At 33.0% G+C, this 15,901-nt stretch overlaps 1 protein-coding gene across 2 annotated transcripts; it reads right to left on the bottom strand.

The window, feature by feature from the left end:
- Nucleotides 1–13,050: 13,050 nt before the first annotated feature.
- On the bottom strand, nucleotides 13,051–14,151 carry LOC123698272. Of its 2 annotated transcripts, none has more exons than XR_006752392.1 (2): nucleotides 13,963–14,151; nucleotides 13,051–13,870 (listed from the first exon to the last, which is right to left on the bottom strand). XR_006752392.1 is itself a non-coding variant. In XM_045644864.1 (2 exons), the coding sequence occupies exons 1-2, from the start codon at nucleotides 14,035–14,037 to the stop codon at nucleotides 13,532–13,534; spliced, it is 390 nt and encodes a 129-aa protein (XP_045500820.1). In that variant the 5' UTR covers nucleotides 14,038–14,151; the 3' UTR covers nucleotides 13,051–13,531. The 2 variants fall into 2 exon arrangements, 1 of the variants encoding a protein (XP_045500820.1); XM_045644864.1 differs by having other exon boundaries at nucleotides 13,051–13,846.
- Nucleotides 14,152–15,901: the final 1,750 nt, after the last annotated feature.

Here is a 15,901-nt window from a genome sequence, read left to right as displayed (position 1 = left end):
TTGTATTGTACGTAAATATGTTCTAAAAATATGTGCCTTTTATCAATTAGTTATCATACAAATTGACAGAGGACTTTACCGGTAGTAAAAATTCAGCGTATAAAAAATAATTATAAAGTCACATTGGCATTTAAATACATTAATGTAATGGACATTGACTTTTTTATTTGTATTAAAAGGCGAATAATACATATTTAATTCCATTTTAAACCACAAAACACTGTTCTACGTATCTGTGATACGAATTCGTATCGTCTCGACAAAAGCCCTTGAGAAAACGAATTAAATTATTGTCCTGGATTAAATGTCATCTGTCTGGTTTTTAGAAGAAAAACTAAAATACATCGGTAACAATGAAACAGTGTAGGTATAAAGCATTGTATGAAATTAACCATATTATTGTAATTATTATATTGTACATTTAACTTGTATAGGTAATTAAAATAACTTGAAAAATGAGAATGTATCTCATGATTATAAGCACAATTAAACATTGTTATTTAAAGTATTTAAATTAAATGCAACCTTTTACCTACTATATAAATCTATAATATAAAAATGAATCCCAAAAGGTGATGGTAAGCGCATAACTTGAGAACGGCTTAACCGATTTCGTTAATTCTCTTTTTATAATATTCCTTGAAGTTCAAGGATGGTTCTTATGCAAAGAAAACGTGAATATGTACCACGGGCGAAGCCGGGGCGGACCGCTATGTTGAAAATATATCTCAATAAATATAACCTGCGTGTTTTTGGGAGTACAGTTATGGTACATATACCAAAGGGGAAGCAACTTAAATGGGACAAAAAGTCTGAAAAATGTATAATGATTGGTTATCCTAGAGACGTAAAAGGATACAGGATTTATAATCCAATAACTAAAGTTATCACCACCAGTCGAGATGTGATTTTAATAGAGAATACTGTACCTGCACAAAATGAAGAAATGACGCAGTGTGCTAGTTCTGTAGAGAAGGCAGAAGAGGAGGTGAGCATAGTTCCAGTAGGGGACGTTGGAAGTGTCATGACAGACTCACTTGAAGTAACGGACAGTTCTAACAGCTATAATAGTGATGAATCTTACTTACCTTGCGAAGAAGAAGAAACTAGATCTACTCTGGAGAATACTACTTATACTTCAGACAGTGACAGTACTGATACGTTGGTTGATGATAATGTCAGCTACGTGAATATGGAACGTGGCACAAGGCCTAGGAAGCAGCCAGATAGATATGGATACGCTAGTATTTATGCAGGAAATGATAAAATGGACACAGATGAACTTACCTTAGAAGAAGCATTGAGTGGACCTGAAAGAGAAATGTGGTTAGATGCTGTGAAGGAAGAGTTACAGTGTTTTAGTGATAATAGTGCGTGGGAGGCTGTCGAAGCTCCTAAAAATGGTACTATTGTAGAGTGTAAGTGGGTGTTACGCAAGAAGTATGACAGTGAAAACAATGTACGCTATTGTGCTCGTTTAGTGGCTAAAGGTTTCACGCAGAAACATGGTGTGGACTATACAGAGACATTTTCACCAGTCGTGAGACATACTACTTTAAGGTTATTGTTTGCATTGTCTGTTCAGTTAGATCTTGATGTAACTCACCTAGATGTTAAGACTGCTTTTTTGAATGGCGACTTGGAAGAAACTATTTTTATGAGAAAACCAGAATGTTATGATTCTATGTATAGTGATAATAAAGTTTTTAAGCTTAAAAAGGCTATATACGGATTAAAACAGGCTTCGAGAGTCTGGAATAAAAAGGTGGATTCTTGTTTGGTCAGTAATGGTTATAAACGATCAAAAATTGAGCTATGTATGTATATAAAAAACGTAAACAAGCTAAAAACTATTGTAACGGTTTATGTAGATGATTTTTTAATTTTTTCAAATGATAAAAAGGAAACTGAGAATTTAAAACAAGTATTATCAAATCAGTTTAGTATTAAAGACTTAGGTCAGGTCAAGCAATGTCTAGGAGTTGACATTAAATTTGATAAGAAAGAGGGTTCTGTAACTTTATGTCAAAAAACTTACATTGAGCAGCTTTTGAACAAGTTTCAATTATCTGACTGTAAACCTGTCAGTACTCCAATGGAGACAAAATTAAATTTGAATAAAAATGAGAATGTTAATAAACAAGTGCCATATCAACAGCTTATAGGTAGCCTGATGTATCTCTCAGTGTTAACTAGACCAGATATAACTTATGCTGTTAATTACTTGAGCCAATTTAATAACTGTCATTCCACTGAACATTGGCATTATGCAAAAAGGGTTTTAAAATATCTAAAAAGGACTAAATATTATGGTATAAAATATTGTAAACAGGGTAACAATGAAATTACAGGGTATGTGGATGCTGATTGGGCCAGCAATTCAATAGATAGACGTTCATATACAGGGTTTTGTTTTTTATTATCTAATGGTATAATTTCTTGGGAATGTAAAAAACAAACAACAGCGGCTCTGTCAAGCACAGTAGCTGAATATATGGGGATGGCAGAAGCATGCAAGGAGGCACTGTATTTGAGAAGTTTACATTTTGAAATAACAAATACTATGTATAGTTTCAAAGTATATAATGACAATCAAAGTGCTCTGAAACTATCTACAAATCCAGTGTTTCATAAAAAAACCAAGCACATAGATGTAAAATATCATTTTTGTAGAGAATGTGTATCCAATAAGATTATCAAATTATTGTATTTGTCTACATCAGAAATGCCTGCCGACTAACGAAGAGTCTGTGTGCGGACAAACATTATAAGTTTATGCGTTTGTTGGGTATATTGAATGTTTAAGTTTTCTTTGGTCTCATTAAATTTTTGTGTGATTATTGCGATAAGTAGGGGTGTTGAAAATATATCTCAATAATCTAAATTTTGATACTGGTAGCACCGTCTGTTGGCATTAATACTTACTAGAGTTCATTGATATGTTTAGTCTGTAGTTATTAGTCTGTGGTCTATAGTTATCTGTGCAATAAATTCAGTTCCTTGTTGAAGCTAAAAACGTTGTTTCATTATAGCAAGCATTATACGCTAGTTTATTATATTATTGTATGAATACTTCAACAACCCATAATCATAAATCATCAAATATATATCAAAACAAAATGTGTATTTGCAAATGTAAAAATTGCAAATGTAAAAATGTGTATTTTTACATTTGCAAGGGATGTCAATAAAAATAATTTAAAAGCAAATTAAAGTTGTATGATTTATCCTAACCATCAGTCACAAAGAAAATATTGTATTTGTACATTTCGTCCGTCCCTTTTCCTTAATGTAACCTTCTTAGTCAAAAGAAACCTACTTACTTTAAAAGTCGACATTTAATCATTAAATACAGCGCACGATTTGCAACATTATCAGAATTTTGTAAAATTATGTTAACAAAGAGACACTGAACCTTTACAATTTAATGCTATATTGTTAATTTTCCTTTCTATAAAAATAATAAAAATGGATCTAAAAATCCAGGCGTTTTTAATTAAACGTTAAAAGGTCTAAAAGGGCTGATAGACGTACGAACTTTAAAGTCGCGGTTTTAAAGTTCGCGTACTTACTCGGCTCGCGGCGGTGACAGACGTGCGAGCCAAGGCGGGCTTCGAGTAAAATTTCAAACATGTTGGATCGTCAACGAACTTACTCGACGGTTTTTAAGTACGCGTACTTGGGGTGACACACGAGCGAAAAAGGTCGTCGAGCCACAAGTTCGCGTACTTACTCGTACGTCTGTCACCACTTTTACACTCTATTTCAATCAGTCATCTGCCCACACTATATTTTAAATGAACTTTAAAATGTAGGACAAAATTATTTATAGGGATTTTAACGGTTCCCCATTTAGATTCATAGTATTTTGGGATTTCCTAGAATAGTTTTAATAGGAATTAGGACAATACGAAGGAAGCTAAGAAAGGTTGAACGTATAACAATTAAATTATGAAATAATTGAGCTTAAAAGCATATTCGGTTAAAACTATCATACTGTTGGAAGTTTTCATTAAACTATTAAAATAACTAAATAAGTGCTTAAATGTAAATTATTTTAGTGAAAAAGGAAAGCCAGATTGTCACACTAAATGAAACTGGCTACACAACTTGCGTTTTAGCTAAGTGCTTTCCGACAATATTTATTCGCCTACTTTACAAGTAACATTTATCAATATGTACAAAAATATGATTCATAAATCACTTAACCATACTACGAAAGGAAGTATTTTATATTACTATATTAGTAGTCATACAAAACAATGTCGCTTTCCGCTGACTTTCCCTATAATAATATATATGCTTATATTTTTAAAAATATAAAACTACTCAACGAATTTTGATGCGCTTTTTATAATAGTTATTTAAGAGGATGATTTATAATATGTAAACACAATAAAGCAAAAAATGCTTTGTTTACAGATATTTAGAGATACTGTTTCCTAGTTTCCCTAGAGAGTGATCGATCGAGGAAGGTTACGTTGTGTATCCTGTAAACTTAAAATATTATTATTTATTTGGCGTGTAGGACGTAGGTACAAAAAGTATACTCTCGCTATTTATCAGATATATTTTTGGGTCTCAACATTTCAGGGAAACAGGAATAGCCAGCAGTATTTTATGAGTTAATATCCAGTTAAGTGATCCCTTTGTGGTATATACGTTTTTTCCTCTGATCGATTATTTTTACGGTCAGATTTTTCTTTTTGTCAGTCCATTTGGTATCGAACCTAGAACATCCAAGTTATCTGTATAACCACCAAGTTTTATTGTATCTGTGTTTTAAGTGTACACTATACTACAACTCTGCTTACAAATTACAATCCATTAATTAATATGAAACGAAACTAGGTTAGCAACTACTAAATCAAAATTAATTTATAGCTATTTGGCGACATGAACGTTTAACAGCTCCCATTTCAAAAGCTAATGCACGATGTTACTATTAGTATTGCTAATTTACATTAGAGTTGCATTTCCCATGACTTTGGTTGAATTTATTTATTCTATATACTACCAAAACATTATAAACGTGGTTAGTATGGATGGATGTATGGATGTTTGTGACTCTTTTACGTTATAACTACAGGACAGAATTCGATAATACTTTACATGAATAATAAAAGTTACTCAACAGAATAATACATTATCTATAGAGCTTGAGTTTACTATCTACTACTATTACTTGGATTTGCACGCAGGTTTGTCCGCAGGTGCACAGATAGTATACAGTAGGTATACTATTATAATATTATATTCTGTGGTATTACCTAAATATTCTTACTAAAATTACCTACACATTGTGTCGCAGACCAAAATATAATATCTAAACGTACATGCAAATTTTTCATTTCAAATGAAATCTAAAAGATGCATAGCTATACATACAAAGTCTCCATGATAATACTACCTTTAGACTTTTAGAGAGTATAGTAAAATTGGTTTAGCTTCGCTGTCGCTCTCCCGGGAACTTCTTGGAACATTCTGTATAAAATTTTCGACTCAATCCATTACCTGCCTTTTAAATATTACCTACTTTAATTTATCTGTTCCTACGTCAATACGTATGATTATATATACTGGATAGTGCAATCACTATCCAGTTTGTGATAAAGATTTGACCTTTTTAAACTTATAAACTACACACATGATCATAAATAAAAACGAATTTTCTCTCATAAAAAACATTAATATCTGCATATCCTTATCCTTATAAAAATAAGAATAAATGAACTGCGAATAGAAATACGTCCATTATGATCCGATGTAATAAATTCATAACCAATAATAAAATCCGAGTCAAAGCAGTAAACATATTCCAATTTGATTATTACGAAAACTCCAGTACAAAAATCTTCCTCGATATTTAATATTGAATGAAAAAAGGTTAAATGTCGTACTGTGCTCGTAATATACCTACCTACAATTTATTTGCATCATCGTAAAAGGGCTTTATAGGTACAGAATGTTAGGAAAATGTATGTAAAGGATAAGATAATGTAGGCTTCGTAGGTATTATGAAGAATGATTGGCAGTCATGAGAGTATTTGCATAGCTTTGATAAATTTAGGTTTCAAAAGAAGTTTGTTATAGTAAAGAATCTACAAAAAAGGCGATGAACAAAGTAATTGAAACTGTATCTAGGTATTATAGTACCATACTAATTATAGTCATTAGTGAAAGTGTTTGTTAATTTATTCCCGTGTATTTAAAGCTTTAAGTTACTTTTAGCAAACTGATATTATTTATAGTCAGAGAGCTTAGATTAGAATAAAAATGTCTATCTTCTATGAAGGTAAGCTATGATTCTCGATTCCTTCTACAGCTTAAGCTAATGCTTTCATGGACGTTGTGACAAAATGAGCAGATGCAAGCACATAATACGTGTCTATCATGATGATAATATTTCGATATTCAGATTAATAAGTTAAATATTATTTAAGTAAGTCGCCGGAAGAATTACAACCAATACCCGCGGCTCCATCATTAAATCGGCTCGACGGAACACCGAACACAGAAAAAAAAGGTCTTTATCGAGAACCAATTATTGAAAAATATAGTTCCATAATTTTTGGAATGAAGAAAACTATTCCATCAATTGCTTCATTAAATGTTAGAGGAAGTTTTCGCTCGCTAAAAATAATGTGATCACGAACTTTGTTCAAACTACGGATGTGTCTCGGAAGATCCAATTAAGTGGCAGAAAATACTTGGGTAAGTGATATTAGTAATTCTTCTTCTTTAGATTTATAAAAGAATGTAGGGACACACATGTACAATTCGCTGATCGAGCTTTTTGTATATGTGTGCATCCACATTGTTTCCCCGACGCTTTTTAGATTTATTAGAATTTAAAGTCAGTAGTGCATAACGGCTAGCATAAATAACACTTATATATTGTGAAGAGCAATAAAAGCAGTTGAAGGAAAGGTTTTATTATTTGGGCAACCTCGGGGGCAAAGGCACTACTCAACATTGGTGACCCCCGACAAAGAACAACAAGAAATTATAATAAAATAAAATTATTTTGAAGACAATATATTGGAAGAATTTAAATTTTAACATGGCGATGCCTACATCTAACCGTTTCGGCACCCTTTCGGCAGAATTGGCGAAAATCAACGAGCGTCTTTCAAACATCGAGCGCTCACGATCACGAGCGATACACCGGCGACCCAGAACACCGTCACGCAATTTTCGAAAGTCTTCAAGGTCATCTTCGAAGCGACGTCGTCCAGGCGGACCTGACTGGTTGTGCAGCTACCACTTCAAGTACCGGCAGCGCGCTCACAAGTGCATCCCACCGTGCGCGTGGAAGAGGAGCCCCAGCCCCAGCGCAGCAGCCGCCCAGCCGGAAAACTAGCGAGGCAGGTGCAGACTACGGCGGAGGTCTGTACCATCACGCCGTGCAGCCGTCTCATGGTAACAGATTTAAATACTAACTTAAAATTTTTAGTAGATACCGGTGCCAATGTATCCGTTTTACCCGTACCTAGAAATCCATTTAAATACAATAAATTATGTCGATCCGATCTTAAGTTATACGCTGCTAACGGTACAGAAATTGCAACTTATGGCGTTAAATCTATTGTTTTAAATCTTAATTTAAGAAGACCGTACCGTTGGGATTTTATTTTAGCAGATGTCAAACAGCCAATATTGGGAGCTGATTTTTTAACACATCATAAATTATTAGTTGATTTGTATCGAAAAAAGTTAATAGATCAAGTTACCGATTTACATGTATTAGCCTCCTTAGTTTCGTGTACGCAACAATCGCTAAATTCTGTGTGCAAAAGTCATCCGTATTACGATTTATTAAGTATGTTTCCTGACATTATTAAGCCGATGTCGTTTAAAGAAACTACATCGCATAACGTTTTGCATTATATAGAGACGAGCGGCCCACCTATTCATGCTCGAGCTAGACCGTTACCCCCGGATAGATACAAAAAGGTGAAGGAAGAGTTCAGGGTTATGCAAGAATTAGGTATCTGTAGGCCTTCTAAAAGTGCTTGGGCTAGCCCGCTTCATGTTGTAGTTAAAAAGAATGGCGAGTTAAGGCCGTGCGGAGATTATCGACAGCTCAACGCAATTACAAAGCCCGACAGATATCCAGTTCCGCGATTACACGACTTCACTTTTATATTGGCTAATAAAAAAATATATTCAAAAGTAGACATAAATAGAGCCTATCACTGCATAAAAGTTGCCCCATGCGATATAGAAAAAACTGCTATTATTACCCCTTTTGGACTTTTCGAATTTCCCCGTATGAGTTTTGGCCTAAGGAACGCCGCACAAACGTTTCAACGATTTATGAACAATACCGTTTTACAAGGTCTTGATTTTTTATTTTGTTACTTAGATGACGTCATAATTGCCAGCGAAAATGAGACTTTACATCAAGAACATTTGAAGTTAGTATTCGAACGTTTCAATACATACGGCATATCTATAAACTTAAGCAAGTGTAGCTTCGGACAGTCGCGTATAGAATTCTTAGGTCACGAAGTAAGCGTAGATGGAATTAAACCACTCAAAGACAAGGTCGAGGCCATAGTTAATTTTCCTAAACCCGTTACAGTATCGGATTTAAGACGATTTTTAGGAATGATCAATTTTTATAGACCACATTTACCTCATTTAGCGTCACATCAATGCGAACTCAATAAATATTTAGTAAATTCTAAGAAAAATGATAAATCGAAAATTATTTGGAACAATGTTAGTGATAATGCTTTTGTGCAATGTAAGATAGGACTACAAAATGCCGTCACATTGTCACATCCCCTTTTAGATGTTCCCTTAGCCTTGATGACCGACGCTTCCAATACCTGTATGGGTGCGGTATTGCAACAGCGAGTAAAAGGTAAGTGGATACCCCTAGGATATTTTTCCAAAAAATTTTCGCCTACCGAGCAAAAGTATTCTACTTATGATAGGGAATTACTAGCGATTTTTCAAGCTATTAAATATTTTAGGAAATTGTTTGAAGGCCGTCCTTTAACAATATATACAGATCATAAGCCATTATGTCATGCATTTTCTAAAATAGGTAATGACAGTAAAGAAACGCCTAGAAGGACGCGACAATTACTTTTTATAAGTGAATTTACGGTCGACATACAGCATATTAGCGGTAAAGATAATATTGTAGCCGATACTTTATCGCGCGTAGAAACAATTGTTTGCCCGACTGTACTCGACTTCAACGAACTTGCTGACTCGCAAGCGAAAGACGAGTACTTGATTAATATGACACGTAGTGGGCATAGCGATAATAATGTAAAGTTTAAGAAAATGTATTTACCGACTTGTAAAAAAGGAGTATATTGCGAAGTTTCAAATAATATTATTAGACCTTATTTAACAGAGTATTTTAGAAAAATTGCTTTCGATAGTGTTCACAATCTAAGTCATCCCGGTATACGTACGACTCGTAAGATGGTCACTAAACAATTTTTTTGGCCTAGTATGAATAAAGATATAGGGAAATGGACCAAAGCGTGTGTATCTTGTCAAAGGTCGAAGATTTCGCGTCACGTTGTTTCGGATATAGGAAAGTTCCCGGAAGTTTCGCGATTCGAGCATATCCATGTGGATTTAGTTGGTCCATTGCCGACATCTCCACAGGGATTTAGATATTTATTAACAATTATAGATAGATGTACGCGTTGGCCTGAAGCATTTCCCGTTAAAGAAATTACTGCAGACGTCGTTGCTAAGCATATTTATGAAGGATGGATAGTTAGGTATGGTTGTCCCGTCCGTATTACTAGCGATCAAGGACGTCAGTTTGAGTCGAATCTATTTTTAAAGTTAATGTCATTTTTGGGCATTAATAAAATTCGTACTACACCTTACCACCCACAAAGTAATGGCGCGGTGGAAAGGTGGCATAGATCGTTGAAGGCAGCCCTTATGGCGAGACTGCTTAGTAGTAATAAAACGTGGTTAGACGAATTACCCACTGTTATGTTAGGGTTGAGAGCAGCAATACGAACTGATAGTAATGTTAGTGCCGCAGAATTGGCCTTCGGTAAAACTTTACGTTTGCCTGGCGAGTTCTACGATAGTTCTACAAATGACTGTGATGTAAACGATCCTTATAGTTTGGTAGAGAAAATCCGTGAAACTATATCTCAGTATCGTCCGACGAGAGATAAGACGAACGCAAAGAAAATATTCGTTTATTCCGATTTACAAAGTTGTAGTCACGTTTTTGTTAGAGATGACGCAGTACACAGGTCTCTAAAACCGCCTTATGATGGTCCTTATCAAGTGTTAGAACGTAGTTCTAAAGTTTTTAAAATACAATTTCCGGATAGAGTCGCACGCGTTTCCATTGACAGGTTAAAGCCAGCCTTTATATTAAAAGATGATGTTACAGTTGAGAACAATATTGTTCCACATAATACATCTTTATCGAAGTCGGTTAAGCATGCGCCACCCATAAGCGTAACTAGGAGCGGTCGCGTAATCCGACGACCCGTGCGATTTGCGATATAGTACTTTCACACAGTATTTAGCTATTGTCTTTAATTCGAAGTATTATCTGTATTGTATGTAATTCAATTTATTATACTTGTGTGTTATATACATTTTTGTTAGAATGTAAGTTTATATTTGTTTACATGTAATATTGCGTCTTATACAAATTTTTATATTAATTGTTCACTATACAACGTTTTGAAATATGTAATTTTATTTGTTTTTACCGTTTCTTAATATTGTTTAATCATTTCATTTTATGTTTTACATAAATATGATTAACATTATATTGTGCATATTTTACATTTTTGTGTAACAATTGCGAAAGAATAAAGTAATACGATAGTTTTATTTTTACGCATTGAAGATGCTTATTTAGTATTTCCTGTTTTTGTAATAATTAGTACCTATTTACTTAGTAAGTTATATCGGATTACATAGGTAATAATATCGTCACTCATTTAGCATTTTTATTAAACTTGTATTAATTGTAACATATGGATAAATTCGTGTAGTGAATAGTAAGTGTATTCCGATCAATTTTAATTAGGCTAAGCCGTTTAGATGTTACCTATATCTTTTATTGATATAAATTTAAGAAATATTACGAATTCATATGTGTATTCAGTATTGCATTGTTATCTCATTTGTATTTTATGGTAATTTCTGTGTTTGTCTTTGTATTTTTTGGAGTGTATAATTATTTTTTTTTTTTTTTTTTAAAGGGGGGGAATAATGTAGGGACACACATGTACAATTCGCTGATCGAGCTTTTTGTATATGTGTGCATCCACATTGTTTCCCCGACGCTTTTTAGATTTATTAGAATTTAAAGTCAGTAGTGCATAACGGCTAGCATAAATAACACTTATGTATTGTGAAGAGTAATAAAGCAGTTGAAGGAAAGGTTTTATTATTTGGGGCAACCTACGGGGGCAAAGGCACTACTCAACAAAGAATATTTTATTTTTTATTAATGGAATTACTTTACATAATTAATTCATAAATTTATTTAGAGTGTAATCAAATGCATCATAAAAAATGTATGGTACTTAATATAAGTACTTATCATACATAAAAAATATTATTAGAAATACTGATCATTTAAATAGATACTTTTAATGATGAAGAAAGAAGAGGAGGAAAGTTTAAATTTGATCATTTGTTATGTCTGCTTATTTGATCGATACGCTTTAGATTATTTTATTTTGTTTGGTGTTAAGTACCTAGTTACTGCTTACATAAACAATATCACTTATTACTAGCTGCTCCGCGCGGTTTCACCCCCGTCACCCGTGGCTCCACTCCTGTTGGTCATAGCGTGATGATAATATAATATATTGTATAGCGAAACCTTCCTCGATAAATGGGCTATCTAACACCGAAAGAATTTTTCAAATCGGACCAGTAGTTCCCGAGATTAGTGCGTTCAAACAAACAAACAAACTCATTAGCTTTATAATCGTAGTATAGATAAAAAACGTACGTATTTATAAACACACAAATGTGTACGACGTACGTACAACTACTTATATAAAATAGTTATGTTCATTTTGTTATGAAAAAAACGAATAAAAATATCTTTCGCAACAAAGTCCTTTGAGAACCTATCCTAATAAGAGACCAAAAGGCAAAAATGAAAGTGAAGTCCTGTAAAGTTTTCGTGGCAAGATTTGAAACGAAAACTTTTTTATTGGATTGAATTGGGTAAGAAGTTTTTGATTACATTTAGCCATAACAATTTGAGACAGATACATTTTTATGATCTAGGTAAGTATTAATTATTCACCATGAGTATTTACTTTTAATTTAAAAAAAATAGGTAGGTACATACGCAATGAATTATTTTAAAATACCGTTTGTAAATAATTAGATGATAATATACCCGAAACGATTCAACCTCAATTACCTAGGTACTACATTTTTTTATAACGATAGCTTCTGACGAAACGTCTTGCATGTGATTCCTCAGAATATTTTGTATTCTGAAAAAGCTATTATATATTATATACTTTAAGTTGTAGTAGTTATTTTCAGTGATATATAGCTAAATATAGTCATAAAAGCATTTCTCCTTCAACCTTTAACACAAAGCCGATGTGTCGGAAAACTCATTTAATCCGAAAGGATTTAGAAGAATGCTGAATGCTGAAAAACAAAAGAAGCCTTCGAAGCGGGTCTATTCTAGTGAACAAATATGTAAAGCGCTTGTTCTTCTGTTCCATTTTAATAGGAAATAACTCGTTACAGTTGTTGTTGTTAGTTAACAATGGTGAAAATAAAACGGGTAATTTGATGCAGCTTTGTATATTATATACCTCACGAAGAAGCTGTTGTTCTTTGAACTTTGAAGCTTGATAATTTAACCCTAGAACACTAACCTTATTTTTCGACGTTTAATACTAACCTTCGTCGTTTCGACTACGCTGTTTATTGGAGGGGATTTAGGGGTTTAATTAAAAAAATATAGTTATGTTTTTATTTTAAGGATAATATATTAATCTACATATAAAAATATAAAAATATTTATTTTAACATAGTTTTAATTCAAACAGTCATCAAAATGAGAACACAGTTTACACGCTTTATGAACATTCTTAAATTTTTTGAAAAATTCCGTACATATAATATAATCCTCTAAATGCTCGAAATAGACTATTAATAACAAAAATAATATCTGGAAAATTAATTAAAAATATAATTTTGATAATAGCTTAGGATCTAAAATATTTGTGACACACATCAAGTTTGTGTTCCTCACACAACGATTTTTTGCACCTAGTGCACCTATTTTTAGTCTACTTTTGCTTTACGGAGGGACATATAGCATAGATGTTTATTTTATTTTACTATGGAGGCACATTAGCAGCATTACTTTGCTCAGACTCATTTATAACTTTCACATTATTTCTTGCTGGCATTTTTAAAATTTATGTGATTGAGTTCCGCAGAGTATCAGTAATGTCACCAGTAATTATACCTGAAAAACATTGAAGAGGATCTAAAATATCTTGAAAAAAGCGTACAGGCCCACGTGTCATGTATCTATGTTCTTTGAAGATCTTCTGCTTTGTGACCTTGACTGTTGTGATGACCATAAAATGTGTTTGTCTTTCCCAAGAAGAATGGTACGCGATGGTCTTATAATCAAATCGCTAGGGTCAGCTGAAGTGTTAGGCGTCTTTAGTGGAACGTGAGGAGATGTAGTACTACTTGCCTCATAATCTTGATCTGGAAATTGCCCTTTATTTACAGTAGAAACTTCATCATCACCCTCCGTTTCATGCCTCTTCAGCCTCAATGTGGTCTTCAGGCTCTCTCGCAGATGAATTTTCATCATCGCTTTCAACTTCTAAAAATAACATATGAATCGTATCTAAAAAATAAAATAATAGGCACCATTATAAAAGATAAAATAACGTAATTTTAACTTAACTAAATAGTACAAAAAGTTACGTTAATACTAACCTTCGTCGATGTGACGAGCCATGGTTGCTGGAACAGCGCGTGTGGACCTTCCACGCACAAAGCACTACCGTCCATCGCAAGCGCAACGGGTTGGCTGAGATTAGCTGAAGTCAGAAAACCATACGGTCGCGCGCGTAAAAGTTATAGCGGTTTTTTTGGTGACGCGTCGTCGAATCGACGAAGGGTAGTGATCTAGGGTTAAAGGCTAAATAATTATAAACTGAAAGTACCTACTAAATTTCAAATTAATTAGGTCGTTCTGAAAAAGGAATGCTTTTTAATTCCTATTAATCATTGTGGATGATTTTACGGCTTATTTTAAATTTGGCATTAAGAACCTGATGTTTATTATGGGAGGTGTAACATTGTGTTAAATATTACAACTAAAACTGTCCAAAACTTGGTTTAAATAGTATTTTTTAATATTATTAAAAACACTGAGTGGTAATTGGTAAATGCACCTGGTAAATGATACAAAAAAAAAATAAGCAGACCACAGCTGCGGTGTTCTTATTTTAGCGCCATCTATATTTTTATTTTTGAACTAGTATAAATTTGGCTAATATCAACTTTTTGCGTTGTTTCGTGTGTGCTATAGATTGTGCTTTTGCATATATTCATGTTCACCATGTTCACCGGTCACCCTTGATACTTTGTAAATTATACATAATCACAAACTAGTATTCGTATTCTACACATTCAAATTTTTGTTTCGATCATGTTTCGATTAATACGGAGATGCTTAAAAAATAGGAATTTTTACCCAACGGTTTTCTTACTTCAGCGCCATCTATGTTGCAATTTATGAACTAGTAAGAAAGTTGTGTAAATTTTATGCGCTGCCTAGTGTTTGGACGAAGGAGAAATCCTTCACTTAAAAAGAGATTTTGTATTTGGTTATGTAGATGGTAGTTGCCAGTTAGTCTATGTTATGGCAATCCTTCATTTCAATCAGATTTATTCTGAGATTGATTATTGTTAATATATCATATTTTTGTCATTGATCTATTACAATAATATAGAAAACTTTCAGGGAAGGGTAATGAAACAACGATATTAATTTAGTAACTATTCATATATTTCAATAGTATCTCTTATAATTATAACTATATTCTCTTACGCTCCGCGCTCGAAATATTTGGTTTAAGTCTAAGAGAAGAATCAACAGTTAGCTCTTAATCAACTTATAATCATAATCAACAGTCGAACAAAATCCAAAGGATTACATTTAATAATTAAACTAAATGTAAACTTAGACTTACGTTACGTGCTCAACTATAATCTTTAAGAATACTGATTCATCTCTATTAGTTTAAGTGCTACGGAACTCTATGCTATGTAGTTGGGAATGTTAACTTTGGTATAAAATATTAATTATAAACAACAAAACATAATCAAACTCAAAGACACTCGAAACTATACTCAATGTCAAGCATAAATTAAGAAATACTGATTAATTAGTATAGTCTTAGACCAGTTAAAATATATTTACAAAACCAGCTGGAAAACTGGGTGATAGTTACAAGCTCAGTAGAAACAGATCAAGTAAGATAAGTTTTGTATTTCTATATCAAGACTATGGTCCAAATAAATGTTTTTAATTAGAACATAATATTTTACCTTCGGAATGGTTTTATTAAAATATACGTCTCACATTGTAAATTATAAACCATAGTCGTGGTACAGGAAAATGATAATTTGTACAGAAATAAAATCAATATTAATTCTTATAAAGAAAAAAAAATACCCCTTCAATGCTAACACTAGAAAGAACACGTAAATTGCACGGAATTATTAACAAAAGTTACACAAATGTAAAAAAAATAGGATAAATATGGAAATACATACTGGGATCTACTAAAAAATAGAAAACTCTTATATTAAATATACTATTCGATCTATTGATTTTAACGAACCCATATATTATAGGCTACAAAGA

The sequence above is a fragment of the Colias croceus genome, chromosome 15 (assembly GCF_905220415.1).
Source record: "Colias croceus chromosome 15, ilColCroc2.1".
Lineage (NCBI taxonomy): Eukaryota > Metazoa > Arthropoda > Insecta > Lepidoptera > Pieridae > Colias > Colias croceus.
Note: the sequence above shows the minus strand (reverse complement) of the source record. Positions and strands in the feature narration are given on the sequence as shown.